Source organism: Nerophis lumbriciformis, linkage group LG30, assembly GCF_033978685.3.
Source record: "Nerophis lumbriciformis linkage group LG30, RoL_Nlum_v2.1, whole genome shotgun sequence".
NCBI classification, from domain to species: Eukaryota; Metazoa; Chordata; class Actinopteri; order Syngnathiformes; family Syngnathidae; genus Nerophis; species Nerophis lumbriciformis.
The window spans coordinates 22,855,087-22,871,124 of NC_084577.2; the positions used below are offsets into that span (position 1 = coordinate 22,855,087).

The 16,038-nt window shown below is 39.6% G+C and overlaps 1 protein-coding gene and 1 long non-coding RNA gene across 4 annotated transcripts in view; one reads left to right on the forward strand and one right to left on the reverse strand.

The window, feature by feature from the left end:
- limk1a (LIM domain kinase 1a) overlaps positions 1 to 2,617 on the forward strand; it is a 113,599-nt gene extending 110,982 nt beyond the window's left edge. For all 3 annotated transcript variants that reach the window (XM_061925801.1, XM_061925802.1, XM_061925803.1), the window contains one exon: positions 758 to 2,617. In XM_061925801.1, coding sequence (XP_061781785.1) covers positions 758 to 926 — 169 coding nt within the window. In that variant the 3' untranslated portion in view covers positions 927 to 2,617. The remainder of the gene's footprint in view (positions 1 to 757) is intronic.
- Positions 1 to 10,098, reverse strand: part of LOC133572785 (uncharacterized) — a 23,508-nt gene extending 13,410 nt beyond the window's left edge. The window contains exons 1-2 of the long non-coding RNA XR_009810577.1: positions 9,537 to 10,098; positions 743 to 958 (exon numbers count right to left, since the gene is read on the reverse strand). This is a non-coding gene — a long non-coding RNA (uncharacterized lncRNA). The remainder of the gene's footprint in view (positions 1 to 742; positions 959 to 9,536) is intronic.
- Between the last annotated feature and the right edge of the window lie 5,940 nt (positions 10,099 to 16,038).

The window sequence follows — 16,038 nt, forward strand, 5'->3', positions numbered from 1 at the left end:
TCTACAGTAAAGCAGTCCGTTTGCCGTAAACAGCAATGTTGTGACACTCTTAAACAGGACAATACTGCCATCTAGTGCATTTAATGAAAACACTTTTGTGCGTGCCACACAGCAATGCATAATCAGAGAGGGTGTTCAGCATGGTTAGAAAGATAGTGACAGAGAATAGAACAAGGATGGACAATTCAACCCTTAACTCAACAATGAGTAGATGAGTGTTATGTGTGTGTATATGTGTAAATAAATGAACACTGAAATTCAAGTATTTCTTTTATATATATATATATATATATATATATATATATATATATAGCTAGAATTCACTGAAAGTCAATTATTTCTTATATATATATATATATATATATATATATATATATATATATATATATATATATATATATATATGAAATACTTGACTTGGTGAATTCTAGCTGTAAATATACTCCTCCCCTCTTAACCACGCCCCCAACCACGCCCCCGCCCCAACCACGCCCCCCGCACCCACCCTCCACCCCCCACCTCCCGAAATTGGAGGTCTCAAGGTTGGCAAGTATGGAGAACGTATACTCGAATATCACGATATAGTCATTTTCTATATCACACAGAGACAAACCCGTGATACATCGAGTATATCGATATACCGCCCAGCCCTACTTCCACTGTACTGTATTGTTTCAATCGAAATGGAATCGTGAGTTGAAAGATTCACATCCCTTCTGATTATGTCGGAAAACTGACTTACCGTTTGTTTCCGTAGCCCGCCCTTTTCCAAACTGGAGGAGTGGTTGGAGAACCTGAAGATGCACTTGGACATCAGCCTCCCGCTGGTGTCGGAAGTGGAGCAGCTGCAAAAGAGCTTCTGGGAGAGCAACAGCGTCACCCGCACTGAGAACGGCCTGCACGTCCACCCTGAGCAGCCAGAGTAAGGACGGGGATTCCACAGGAGGACGGCGTTCCTCTGTCGGCGAAAGAAATGGTGTAATCATTGCACGCGCACCTCCATGACGACCCGGCCTAGCTCAGGACCAGCTAGTAGTCTCAGGGGGACAAAGGTGTGTCGGGGAAAAAAACACTTTGACCACAACCGCTTGCTGCACCTGATGCTTCATAGAGCATGTCGTATGCAATCACATCTGTCTTTCCCGCCCAAGTGTCACATGACGCAGATAGTTAGCCATCTTTACAGCTTACTAGCGAGCAACTGTACTTCAGGTCCAATCCTACACAAGCAGGAGTGCCTACTGAGCTGAAATGTCTTCGATAGTGCACTAGTTTGTACATAGCTGGTTGTAAATGTGGTAAATATTGTACAATGTAAAGACTTATTTTATATACGTATTGCAGCATGGCCATATTTTGTTATGGCTGACCTGGTGAAGATTGAGACGTTTGACTGCAGTTTAATGAGGGCTCAGCGTTTGATAGACTAACATCGGCTTTTTATCTCACGATGCTCCTTTTACATCCTCCATGAATTGTAGCGTTTGGAATAAGACAGGAGATCTTCAAGATACAGATATCTTTTTATCGTTCTCCTTAATGGTACCAAATACTGTCTTCTAGTGACTGCCCACCTACTGTAATGTTTGTTTACATCCTATCTGTAAATACCACGTCTTAGTGTGTGCACTGCGATAATATACGCCGCTTGAAATAACCGCTTCCACAAATGTCTCTGGCTATATGGCACCTTTTCAAAATGGCAAATTTCTGGCTTACGTTGTCACAAGTTGCATGGTACAGTAGCTACAGTACGGTCTGCCCGCCTTCTAAAAGCCTGTGTAATCTCATGTTAAATAAGGACTTTAAAAAAAATGTTGTGTAGACTTAAAAAGAAAAAAAAAACAGCATCTGTTTTATATTAAAATATATATATACATATATACACAGTATATAGAACCACTGAAATCTTTTGTATAGATTTTCATTTGCACTATTTTAACCAAATGGCTGGTTTTCTCCGTGTTTCCTTTGATTTCCTCTCTTGGGCTACTTATTGTTGAAGGAAATAAGTTCATGTTGATGAAATGATGCAAGACACTGATCAGGCCTAACATGGACTTGATTTTTTGAGCGTAGTAATGACCGTATTTTCTGGACTATAAGATGCTACTTTTTCCCCAAGCTTTGAACCCTGCGGCTTAACAAAGGTGCGGCTAATTTATGGATTTTTCTTCGCTCACGGCCGTAATGTTTTGTATATAACAAACTTACATAGTAGTTACATCGACACATAAACTGAAAAGCTGTGCTATTTTATGTGTTATGGCGCTTTCTTTTGGACGAGTTCTCTCACTGCAGGTGCCGCGGGTTGAAAGTCTACAGTTTCGGTTTCAGTTTGTTTCGAACATGCATACAATACAATGTAATGCATCACATATTTCCACTTGTTTCATTACAGCACGTCCGAAAAGGAGTAGGAAGAAGCAGAGCTTATTTAATCCTACCCCTTTTCATACCATAGCAATTGTATCCCATTTCCTTGTTCTCTGTAACAGAACAGTGAATAAATAAATCATATACCATAGTAAGTAAACAAATATTAAGTACATAAATAATCTTTATCTCTTCTGTTTTATGCCTTGAACCGGAAGTATAAGTGAATAAATAAATAATATACCATAGTAAGTAAACAAATATTAAGTACATAAATAATCTTTATCTCTTCTGTTTTATGCCTTGAACCGGAAGTATAAGTGAATAAATAAATAATATACCATAGTAAGTAAAGAAATATTAAGTACATAAATAATCTTTATCTCTTCTGTTTTATGCCTTGAACCGGAAGTATAAGTGCCGTGCTGTCTACTAGCTGTCCATAGCATTTCTACTCGTAGGGTTTCTTTATTCATCACTCCAAGCAACATTTCTAAAGTTTTACAATATAACTAAAACAATTCATACTTACCAAACCGTCACGTTTGATGGGAGTGTTTTCATGCATATTTGTACGTGCTATTGTAATGTCATCGAGCAAGCGTAGCATTAGCAAATATGCGAACACATTTACGAGTGTCTTTGTTCGTTTTATTAACTTAAAATGGCATTCTTTTTGTATTGTTTCAGTTTCGTAAATTCACCAAGAAGTCACCGTGGAGTTATTGAGTGTGTTTAGCTCATTGTAGAGCTGGCTTGCGCGGCTAGTGGGTCCATGACGATGACTTCTGTTTTGTTTAGTCAGACGTTTTACTGCCATTTACAAACAATTAAGGTATGTAAATAAACATTTACAAAATATGTATGTGTAATTATCTCATTATACAACGTATATATCTGCAGCTTATAGTTAATATATGGGGAAAAAATATATTCTAAAATTTAGTGGGTGCGGCTTACATAGTCCAGAAAATACGGGAACAACAATCACTGTCCTTTTTGCAAGGGTGTAAAGTTTTCTCCCGAGGATGGACTTTTCTGGTTTTTGCTTCTCTAAAGACGTGATGTCTCAGCTCTGCTTGCTGCCTTGCTCAATGGTCCTTGTCAACCACGTGGAGTGTCATGTCCTGTGGCTTGGACCGTCTCACCTGGTTTTATCTCCCGTTTGGCTCAGGGCCGTCATCTCTTGGGCGTGATGTCAGTTCACAAGTGAGAAGACGTGACCAGCATGTGATCACAGTTCTTGCACGATATTCAAAAAGTATGCTAGTGTGAAGCCAACCACTCCTGGGCGATGTGTTCTTACTGTAGTTCCTCCTAGAGCCATGTGAGCATGTTGGATGTCTCCGTGATGATCATTTAGAATGTTTCCGCAGCACTTCTTCGCAAAGGATCAATACCTCTGATCAATGCTGTGCCTTTGTTGTAAGCTAGCCTTGCCAACGACTTGAAATCGTGACCTGATTTCCTGATGTGTCATTTCTTTTTAATGTATCATAAGTGGACTGAATATCATCGCTGATACTGTTTGTATGAGATTCTTCTTCTATTCCTGTATCATATTTATATTTTCCTGAGCTTCACTCTGTTTTGATATTTTATTATTATACATCTTCTTTGGTTCTCTTTATTTAATTTGTACACAAGCTGTGAAAACAATTCTGCACTTTAATCCTGAACGTAAACATTCAGCTCTTGAGGAGACGAGTGTTTTGTTTTGTTCTTACTTGTTGTCACGGCTTAAAATAAAATCGATGCTCCTTAAAGAAACTGGTCTTTGTGTTTGAATGTACATTAATCGCTGTTAATTGATGGTAAATATTAGGGGTGTGGGAGAAAATCGATTCGAATTCAAATCGCCATTCTCACGTTGTACGATTCAGTATCGATTCTCATTTTTCAAAAATCGCTTCTTTTTTAATTTTTTTTTTATTAATCAATCCAACAAAACAATACAAAGCAATACCATAACAATGCAATATAGGGGTGTGGGAAAAAATTGATTTGAATTCGAATCGCGATTCTCACGTTGTGCGATTCAGAATAGATTCTCATTTTTTTAAAAATCTATATTTTTTTTAATTTTATTTATTCATTTATTTAATTTTATTTTTTTTAAATTAATCAATCCAACAAAACAATACACAGCAATACCATAACAATGCAATCTAATTCCAAAACCAAACCCGACCCAGCAACACTCAGAACTGCAATAAACAGAGCAATTGAGAGGAGACACAAACACGACACAGAACAAACCAAAAGTAGTGAAACAAAAATGAATATTATCAACAGTATCAATATTAGTTACAATTTCAACATAGCAGTGATTAAAAATCCCTCATTGACATTATCATTAGACATTTATAAAAAATAAAAAAAAATGAACAATAGTGTCACAGTGGCTTACACTTCCATCGCATCTCATAAGCTTGACAACACACTGTGTCCAATATTTTCACAAAGATAAAATAAGTCATATTTTTGGTTCATTCAATAGTTAAAACAAATTTACATTATTGCAATCAGTTGATAAAACATTGTCCTTTACAATTATAAAAGCTTTTTACAAAAATCTACTACTCTGCTTGCATGTCAGCAGACTGGGGTAGATCCTGCTGAAATCCTATGTATTGAAAGAATAGAGAATAGTTTTGAATCGGAAAAATACCGTTTTTGAATCGAGAATCGCTTTGAATCGAAGAAAAAAAAAATCTATTTATAATCGAATCGTGACCCCAAGAATCGATATTGAATCGAATTGTGGGACATCCAAAAATTCGCAGCCCTAGTAAATATATTCCCGCAAAGTTGTCCCCGCTTGTGGAAGAGACTGCCGGAGAGCCTTAGGACTGCAGACATCATTGATATTTCTTTTTTTTTTTAAAAGGTTGAGGACACACCTTTTTAATCAGGCTTTTTACTGATCATGGTAAAGTCTTATTAGTGTTTTAATTTTTATTCTGTATTTTGTATTGTATTTATTGCTATTATTCGTCATGTTCCGCTGCCCGGATCGTGTTTGTTTAGTTTTTGACTCCCCCAGTTCCTGTTTTGAGCACCCCTGGGTTTGTGTTTTAGTTGCCATGACTGCAGATTGTTTTCACCTGCCTATGATTAGTGTTCTGACGCTTACCTGCTCCTGGGCACTAATCAGAGAGCTACTTATTCCCTGCTTTTCCACTCAGTCTGGCGTTCTTATTTGCTTCTACGCAACAGTTATGACGTCTAGTTATTTGATTCCTGAGCTAAGCTTTGCCATTTATTTTCTTGTTAGCTACTCTGAACACGGTGTTTTTGTATTTTGAAAGATTTATGGACATTAAATAATTTCTTTACCTGCACCTTGCCTCCGGAGTTCCATCTGCATCTTGGGAGAAAGATCCACGCATCACCATGCGACCATGTTGTGACAATTATTACTACTATTCTAACAATGTGATGTTTTTATTCATGTATTAATATATTGCTTATATTTTATTTTACATATATTTTAAAATGTTTCTACAATTTTTCTTAGATGGCGTTAATTTTAGTTACTCTCTAGGTGGTGTTTTTTCTGGATTATTAGTGCCAAGCCTTTTTTTTTTTTTTTTTGTCAATAGCTATGTTTTGTTGTTCTCAATAGTGTGTTTTCTTTTCTTGTTTATATTTTTTGTTAGTGTGAAGCACTTTGTGTTGCCACTTGCCTGTGTATAAAAAGTGTCATACAAATAAAGTTTAATTGATTGATGGAAAGCAGGAATTAATTATCAAATAAATTCCCGATCCTAATGCCTGAGGCCAAGCCAATCAGAGGCCAACATACTGAACGGAGTGCTCTGATTGGTTTAATCTCATCTACTGGCCAATACCACTGTAGTGTTGATATTTTTAGTTCGTTTAGCCCATAATTGCCAACCCTCCCGAATTTTCCGGGAGACTCCCGAAATTCAGCGCCTCTCCCGAAAACCTCCCGGGACAAATATTCTCCCGAAAATCTCCCGATTTTCAGCCGGAGCTGGAGGCCACGCCCCCTCCAGCTCCATGCACCTGAGTGAGGACAGCCTTTTTTCACAACGGGAGGACAACAGGGTGACAAGAAATAAATCATCCAGACGAGAGATAAATTGTATTATTATGTTTATCTTACCTAAAAATTAATATATTTATTTATTTAAAAAAATATATATATATACATTTTTACTATATTTTGCTAAAAACATCAAAATTAATTGTATTTTTATTTGTATTTTTTCTGACTCCTTATTACATCCAGGCATTAGAATTATACATTAAAATAAACATATTTGAAATAATTAATTTTAAATGATCATAATAATTCATTTAAAATGACCATATTCAATTATTAAAATAATTGCTTGTTTATCAACAACTGTAGCATTTTATTCATTACATTTTGAAGCTCTCAGAAGCCAAGTTATGTTATATTAGATTTATTTATGCAAGTTTGAAGTATCAATTATCTAAACACAGTTTTGTTTGCATATTTTTAGGATGTAGCTATATATATATATATATATATATATATATATATATATATATATGAAATACTTGACTTGGTGAATTCTAGCTGTCAATATACTCCTCCCCTCTTAACCACGCCCCCAACCACGCCCTGCCCCACCCCCGACCACGCCCCCACCCCCACCTCCCGAAATCGGGGGTCTCAAGGTTGGCAAGTATGGTTTAGCCAATTTAATGCTTGGAAATGTTTTATTTAGCCCAATAATATGTGGAATGTGTTTTTAATAAATCTGGGATCGACGGAAGAGGAAGGATGACGGTAATAAAAAAGAACACGAAAAACAGCCACAAAATTACATACACCCGCATAATATACCTAATAAAATCAGGACATAAATTATGTCTTTAAAGAGCATAATAATTGTATTACTAAACTGTATTATTTAGGTTATATATAATGTGTGTATATATACACACACAAAAAAAATGTATACAAACAAACCCCAAAACCAGAGAAGTTGGCACGTTGTGTAAATGGTAAATAAAAACAGAATACAATGATTTGCAAATCCTTTTCAACCTATATTCAATTGAATAGACTGCAAAGACAAGATACTTAACGTTCGAACTGGAAAACTTTATTTTTTGCAAATATTAGCTCATTTGGAATTTGATGCCTGCAACATGTTTCAAAAAAGCTGGCACAAGTGGCAAAAAAAGACTGAGAAAGTTGAGGAATGCTCATCGAACTCTTATTCGGAAAATTCCACAGGTGAACAGACTAATTGGGAACAGGTGAATCACCAAAAATGATTCCCGGGAGCGGCCAACGCTGCTGCCCATTGCTCCCCTCACCTCCCAGGGGGTGAACAAGGGGATGGGTCAAATGCAGAGGACAAATTTCACCACACCTAGTGTGTGTGTGACAATCATTGGTACTTTAACTTTAACTTAAGGTGGGTGCCATGATTGGGTATAAAAGCAGCTTCCATGAAATGCTCAGTCATTCACAAACAAGGATGGGGCGAGGGTCACCACTTTGTGAACAAATGTGCATGAGAAAACTGTCGAACAGTTTGGAGGGGGAGAATAAAAAATAAAATAAAAAAATCAATTATACAATTTTGGAGAGGGGGTCCAGACTGAATGCCATCTTCGGGTTGGGGAGGAGACCCTGCCCCAAGTGGAGGAGTTCAAGTACCTCGGAGTCTTGTTCACGAGTGAGGGAAGAGTGGATCGTGAGATCGACAGGCGGATCGGTGCGGCATCTTCAGTACTGCGGACGCTGTATCGATCCGTTGTGGTGAAGAAGGAGCTGAGCCGGAAGGCAAAGCTCTCAATTTACCGGTCGATCTACGTTCCCATCCTCACCTATGGTCATGAGCTTTGGGTTATGACCGAAAGGACAAGATCACGGGTACAAGCGGCCGAAATGAGTTTCCTCCGCCGGGTGGCGGGGCTCTCCCTTAGAGATAGGGTGAGAAGCTCTGTCATCCGGGGGGAGCTCAAAGTAAAGCCGCTGCTCCTCCACATCGAGAGGAGCCAGATGAGGTGGTTTGGGCATCTGGTCAGGATGCCACCCGATCGCCTCCCTGGTGTTTCGGGCACGTCCGACCGGTAGGAGGCCACGGGGAAGACCCAGGACACCCGGCTGGCCTGGGAACGCCTCGGGATACCCCGGGAGGAGCTGGACGAAGTGGCTGGGGAGAGGGAAGTCTGGGCTTCCCTTCTTAGGCTGCTGCCCCCGCGACCTGACCTCGGATAAGCGGAAGAAGATGGATGGATGGATGGATGGGTCCAGACTGATAACCTGACTCTCGCCAGATCCTTGTAGTTCAGGATGTATATAAATATAAATAGTAAATACATAAATCTATGTACACACATACAGACATAGATATCCACATATATATACGTACACATATAACAATTAAGTAAGTTTGCGTAAACTACAGCTCCGGTATTAGATCGAGATTGGGTTTTTCAACCAAGTGGTCATGAAGTACTTCTGCCACAAGATGTCGCTATTTAACGCCTGATGCGACACAGTTATCATACACTTTATTACAGGCAGGCGTCCTAGAGTTGACTGATATGATTGATTGAAACTTTTATTAGTAGATTGCCCAGTACAGTACATATTCCGTACAATTGACCACTAAATGGTAACACACGAATACGTTTTTCAACTTATTTAAGTCGGGGTCCACGTTAATCAATTCATGGTATATGTGACCAAATTGTGTAGTTTGAAACATTTAAATGTCAGTGTTTTTGTGTATTGTAAACTAAATCCGCAGAACCATTTACATTTATATCAAATATATAATGGATATTAAAAAAAACAATTATGTAATGGTACTTTGGCGTACTTGTAGCATTCATTATATGAGTATGTGTAGCATGAAATTTGTAAAATGCCAAAACCAACGGTAAAAATTTAAAAAATATAAGCATTTGGAGCTCAAGCCTTACATTTTTAAATACATTTGGTTAGGTTTTTTTTACGGATATTTATTAATTAGCCCTTTTGTCGAACTATTGTTAGCTTAAAGCTACCCAGCATTTCATGTTAGCATTTCAGCACGTTTCAGCTTTTCACGTTCACATTTATAAAAACGTATCAAATATATATCTATAAACCTTTTTTTTGCTTTATTGCTAAATTTCGGAGTACAGACAAATCGACTTACATGATGTTGCTCGTTTCCGCGAGTACATTTTTTGTTAGTTTGCGTTCACTTGACTTCTCGAGCTGTACTGCCAGGATTGCCAGACGTATAATAGTAATCGTCTTTTTACTACTTTACCGTACTATCAATAAATACATAAAAAAAAACCTTTTAATGTAGGAGAATTTTGGACATGGTTATTAGCCAACACAAACACGATACATAACATTGTATCGTCACTCTTTACAGCCAGGTGGGGCCACTGTTCGCGCTTAATTTCCAACAGTACTGTTAGTTTACTTAACAATAAAACCGCGTTACAAAGCTACAGAATACACGGTCTGTGGTCATCTTTACTCTTATCATATCCTCCCCGGCAACGTCAAACTCGATATGTGCGAGTAGTTTCCTTTAAAATGCGTCATTTTACGCTCACGCTGCGATAGTTTGTCATTCCCCATCTGGCAACGCCGCCTTGTGCACGTGCGATTGTTTTCATTCCGACGCAGCTGCGGCAAGAGCCCGGGCCGTGTGACGTCATCAGCCGAAGACAGTGCACCGACACACACACACACACACACACACACACACTTAAACACACGCACACACTTAAACACACAACACGGCAAAAAAGGACGGGTTTGTCTGGTCGGACACGACAACTGTCAATCTCCTTTACGGCTTATATTGACGCTGAGAGGGAAAAGAAGAAGACGGATAAAGAGAAGAAGAGGGAGAAAAAGGTCGGGAAACGCTGACGTGAAGAGAAAGTTGGCCAGATCAAGATGGAATATTCGTCCAGCCGCAACCGCCTTCGATCGGCGATGTTCAACCACGGTAAGTCGTCACAAAAACCTGTCGTACTTGTTATTATTGTTCCCTTTAAACGGAGTCATCGTGCTGGAGTAACGTACCACGTCACTATAGTACATATGTCGCGGTGGGAGTCAGCACCACATGATTCTGGTCCTAATCCTAAAAAAAAAAATGCAATTTCTCCATAATCCTCCTGCGGTTATGCAAGAGTGGAGCCAAACTAAAACTATTTCTCCAGCAAGAAGACTGCAAAAAGTGCAGGACTGCAGTGGAATGATGGGTATGCTGGTTTTTGTCTGCAGTCATCTGAACTCAAGCAGATGCGTTTCAGGCTGCTCGTAATGTCTAACACTTTTTACTAGAGATGTCCGATAATGGCTTCTTTGCCGATATTCCGATATTGTCCAACTCTTAATTCCCGATTCCGATATCAACCGATGCCGATATATACCATACTTGCCAACCAGGCCCGGCCCTAACCAATCTGGCGCCCTAGGCAAGATTTTAGGTGGCGCCCCCCCACATCGGCAGTGAAGTGTATATACTCACAAGAAACCGAATAACTTTGTCTTTGACCTTTTTTTTACTTAAAGAAAGCAAATTAACAATCAGAATAGTTAACAAGATAAAAAAAATATGAATAAATAAATGAATGCAAAAAATAAAAAATGAATATATGAAATACAATATTTTTTACATACATATTGCTTAATTAACATTAATGATGTGCACTTTAACAACTAGGCTTACAACTATACCTAATATATAAAGGGGTGGAAAAGTGACTATTACCTGCAGGGCAAACAATAGCTAACCAGAAGGCAATAACAATGTAAACAAAAAACACCTGCTTAAAAGATCTAATACAAATGTCCCTGAGGAATGTAAGGTGGGAGTACTGTAATTACCTAACGTTACATTATTATTTTCCATGACAATTTAGCCCCCTCCACAATATTAACCCGACGTTAAAACATTAGAAATTGCCGAATCATGTAACATTAGCTTAATGCTAAAAAGCCAGGTTACTATCACATTCTGTAACAGACAAATAATTTCATGTAGGCTAACGTTACCTACCTGCTACCTCTGTCTTTTTCTCGTTTCTCCTCCTCTTCCTTTCTCTTTTTTCTTCCCTGGGCACCTGACAGTTTTGGCCGTTTTGACATCTTGTGTTGATTTTTTGATGTGGTGGCGTCCAAAAAGAGTCATGATACGGGAAGGGAGGGGGCGCACCGTGCGGGGGGGGGGGGGGGGCGGGGGCGTAATGTTGTAACAAATAATATTTCTATTATATAGGCTTTACTTTGCATTTTAATTAACGTGGGATTATTTTTTGTATTTAGAAATAACAGTACCAACTTTTTTTTTTTTTCTCCAACATTTGTGGCACTGGCGTGGCGCCCCCTGATGGACGGCGCCCTTAGCATTTGCCTATACGGCCTATGCCACGGGCCGGCCCTGTTGCCAACCCTCCCGGATTTTCCGGGAAACTCCCGAAATTCAGTGCCTCTCCCGAAAACCTCCCGGGACAAATTTTCTCCCGAAATTCAGGCGGAGCTGGAGGCCACGCCCCCTCCAGGTTTATTGTTAGGCAGTTTCATTAACGTCCTCCCAGCACGGCAACAACACACAACAACAGCAGTCACGTTTTCGTCTTCAGTAAAGCAGTTCGTCTGCCATAAACAGCAATGTTGTGACACTCTTAAACAGGACAATACTGCCATCTACTGTACTTGCATATGTGACATTAACATCTAGGGCTTTTAGAGAGTGCAGTGCACAACTGCGCACACAACAAGGAGGCGAAGCAGAATGCATCATCAGAGAGGGTGTTCAGCATGGTTAGAAAAATAGTGACAGAGAATAGAACAAGGATGGACAATTCAACTCTTAACTCAACAATGAGTAGATGAGTGTTATGTGTGTGTATATGTGTAAATAAATGAACACTGAAATTCAAGTATTTCTTTTATTTATATATATATATATATATATATATATATATATATATATATATATATATATATATATATATATATATATATATATAGCTAGAATTCCCCCCCACCTCCCGAAATCGGAGGTCTCAAGGTTGGCAAGTATGATATATACAGTCATGGAATTAACACAGTATTATGCCTAATTGTGTTGTGATGCCCCGCTGGATGCATTAAACTATGTAACAAGGTTTTCCAAAATAAATCAACTCAAGTTATGGAAAAAAATGCCAACATGGCACTGCCATATTTATTACTGAAGTCATAAAGTGCATTATGATACAACTAGTTTTTCAAACTGAGACTCACTGACTTTGGCTCATTTTCTGTGAAGAACATATATCCATCCATCCATCCATCTTCTTCCGCTTATCCGAGGTCGGGTCGCGGGGGCAGCAGCTTAAGCAGGGAAGCCCAGACTTTCCTCTCCCCAGCCACTTCGTCCAGCTCTTCCCGGGGGATCCCGAGGCGTTCCCAGGCCAGCCGGGAGACATAGTCTTCCCAACGTGTCCTGGGTCTTCCCCGTGGCCTCCTACCGGTTGGACTTGCCCTAAACACCTCCCTAGGGAGGCGTTCGGGTGGCATCCTGACCAGATGCCCGAACCACCTCATCTGGCTCCTCTCGATGTGGAAGAGCAGCGGCTTTACTTTGAGCTCCCCCCGGATGACAGAGCTTCTCACCCTATCTCTAAGGGAGAGCCCCGCCACCCGGCGGAGGAAACTCATTTCGGCCGCTTGTACCCGTGATCTTGTCCTTTCGGTCATAACCCAAAGCTCATGACCATAGGTGAGGATGGCAACGTAGATCGACCGGTAAATTGAGAGCTTTGCCTTCCGGCTCAGCTCCTTCTTCACCACAACGGATCGATACAGCGTCCGCATTACTGAAGATGCCGCACCGATCCGCCTGTCGATCTCACGATCCACTCTTCCCCCACTCGTGAACAAGACTCCTAGGTACTTGCACTCCTCCACTTGGGGCAGGGTTTCCTCCCCAACCCGGAGATGGCACTCCACCCTTTTCCGGGCGAGAAAGAAGAACATATATCAAAATACATATTTAATGACCACACACCATACACCCCCCTTACACATTTGTATTACATACAAGATGTCCGGGGCTAATAGAAGTGTGGAAACACACACACACACACACACACACACACACACACACTCAGCAGGCCTAGACAGAGTGTAGGTACCAGAGGTGTGGACTCGAGTCACATGACTTGGACTCGAGTCAGACTCGAGTCATGAATTTGATGACTTTAGACTCGACTTGACAAAATGTAAAAAGACTTGCAACTCGACTTAGACTTTAACATCAATGACTTGTGACTTCACTTGGACTTGAGCCTTTTGAATTGACATGACTTGACATGACTTGCTACTTTCCCCAAAACCCAAAGATGAAAAAGTTATTCGGGAGCGCTCCGTATTTTTCATTGTGTACTTGTGTATCAGCGTTGCGTGTGTCAGCTGGTGTGCTCTCAGTACAACAGCCAATCAAATTAGCTCTACTTTGTTTTCATCACACAGCATTCATCCAATCAAATTGCAGGACAACCAACGAAGAAGACATGTCCAAACCACACGCCAGTGAACAAAAAATGATACCTAAAATAATTTTGTTTGGGTATAAAAATTACGAGGTGGTCAACACAAAACGGTTTGCAGTATGCAACACATGCGGTTCGAAAATTACTGATGGAGAGGCAACAACTTCCAACTTCGTCCGGCATTTGAAGTTGCACAAAGAACGGTAAGTTTTGAATGTAAGATAACGTTTATTGGTTAAGTAACGTGACTTTTATTTGCTGTGTAGTTAAATCAGTGAGGCTGTAAACTCACTGCTAACGTTATAACTTTATTGCAAACACGGGAATCTGTTGCAGTTCACTACCTTATTCATACTTTTTGTTCAGTGATTTTTTTTAAGCAGGGTTATGTTAGTCAATATATCACACGTAACGTTAGACGGCGGTCAGTATTTTAGCCACCTAAAAAAAGACAAAAATAGTAAAATAAAGGTCAGTTAAAATGTATACTATATTATGAATATGTGTACCGTTTTAGCTAGCTTTCTGACATACTGTTGGTTGTTTACCTCAGTGGTCCCCAACCACCGGGCCGCGGCCCGGTGGTCCGTGGATCGATTGGTATCGGGCCGCACAAGAAATAATTGTTTTTTTTTCGTTTTTTAATTAAATCAACATAAAAAACACAAGATACACTTACAAGTAGTGCACCAACCCAAAACAATTCTCTCCCCCCTTTTGTTCTGGGCATTGAACATGAAGACTCTTCCTTCACTGTTCCGAGTGGCCATGAGAGTCTTGGCAGTGCCTGCCTCCAGTGCTCCAGTGGAGCGAGTTTTCAGCCATGGTGGCATCATACTACGCCCCCATCGTGCACAAATGACTGACAGACTCTTGGCTAATTTGGTCTTTTGCAAATGCAATGCAGCATAGGGCCCTGACATATAAAAAGTACAACTTTTTTGTTATGTTCACGTATATGTCATGTTTTTTCAATGTTAACACTTTTGTACAAATAAGTACATTTGCACTTTATTTTTCAATGTGTTTGTTCTGTAAAGGAATGAGTTAATGTTTAAAATGACTGGTTAATAGTGCTATTATAAAGTGCAATGTCAGCACAATTTTCTTTCCTGCAATTTAAAATGCACTTGTTTTAATAAATAAATACAGCGTTTGAAAAGCATACACAATCTGTGTTAATATATTAGTCTGTGGTTAAAAGAACTTGAAAGGACTTGAAACTCAAAATGCAGGACTTAGGACTTGACTTGAGACTTTCCAGTCTTGACTTTGGACTTGACTTGGGGCTTGCCTGTCTTGACTCGGGACTTGACTCGGACTTGAGGGCAAAGACTTGAGACTTACTTGTGACTTGCAAAACAATGACTTGGTCCCACCTCTGGTAGGTACACAGAACATCAGAGGGTCAAATGTGCGAGAAAATGAGAGCAGACAGTGTTGACAAACAATGTTGCAACCGTGTGTGGGAACCGCAGGTGCAGAAACACAAAAGAAGAATCTCTGTGGGATGCAGAAACTGGCAGAGAAATTGTCCGTGCAACGTTCATATTGTTGTTACTCAGCCAGCGTTTGTGGGTCTGATGGACCCGTTGCATTTTGTGGCTTTTAATGTCCCACAATCAAACACTTTTATGTTAAAATACTGAGCAGATGTTTATTGGGATAAGGTAAACATCTGTTCAGTATTTTAACATAAAAGTGTTTGATTGTGAGGCATTAAAAGCCACAAAATGCAACGGGTCCATCAGACCCACAAACGCTGGCTGAGTAACAACAATATGAACATTACACAAGGGTTAATGACATTAAACAATGGATGTCCGCTAACTTTTTGCAACTCAACGCCAAGAAAACGGAAATGCTGATTATCATTCCTGCTAGACACCGACACCAATTTAATAATACCACCTTAACATTTGACAACCAAACAATTACACAAGGCGACTCGGTAAATAATCTGTTATCCCGCCATCCTGTGTTTTTGTCTGATCATAACTGTGATAAAAAATGTAATCATTTAATTGTATTTAAAACATGTAGGTAACAGTATTGGTATGACCGATACCGCCCCTGTAACTGCTTGGTATTGGATCCATACCCAAATTTGTAATAATTTACTAATGTAAAGTATTAAAACAACAGAAG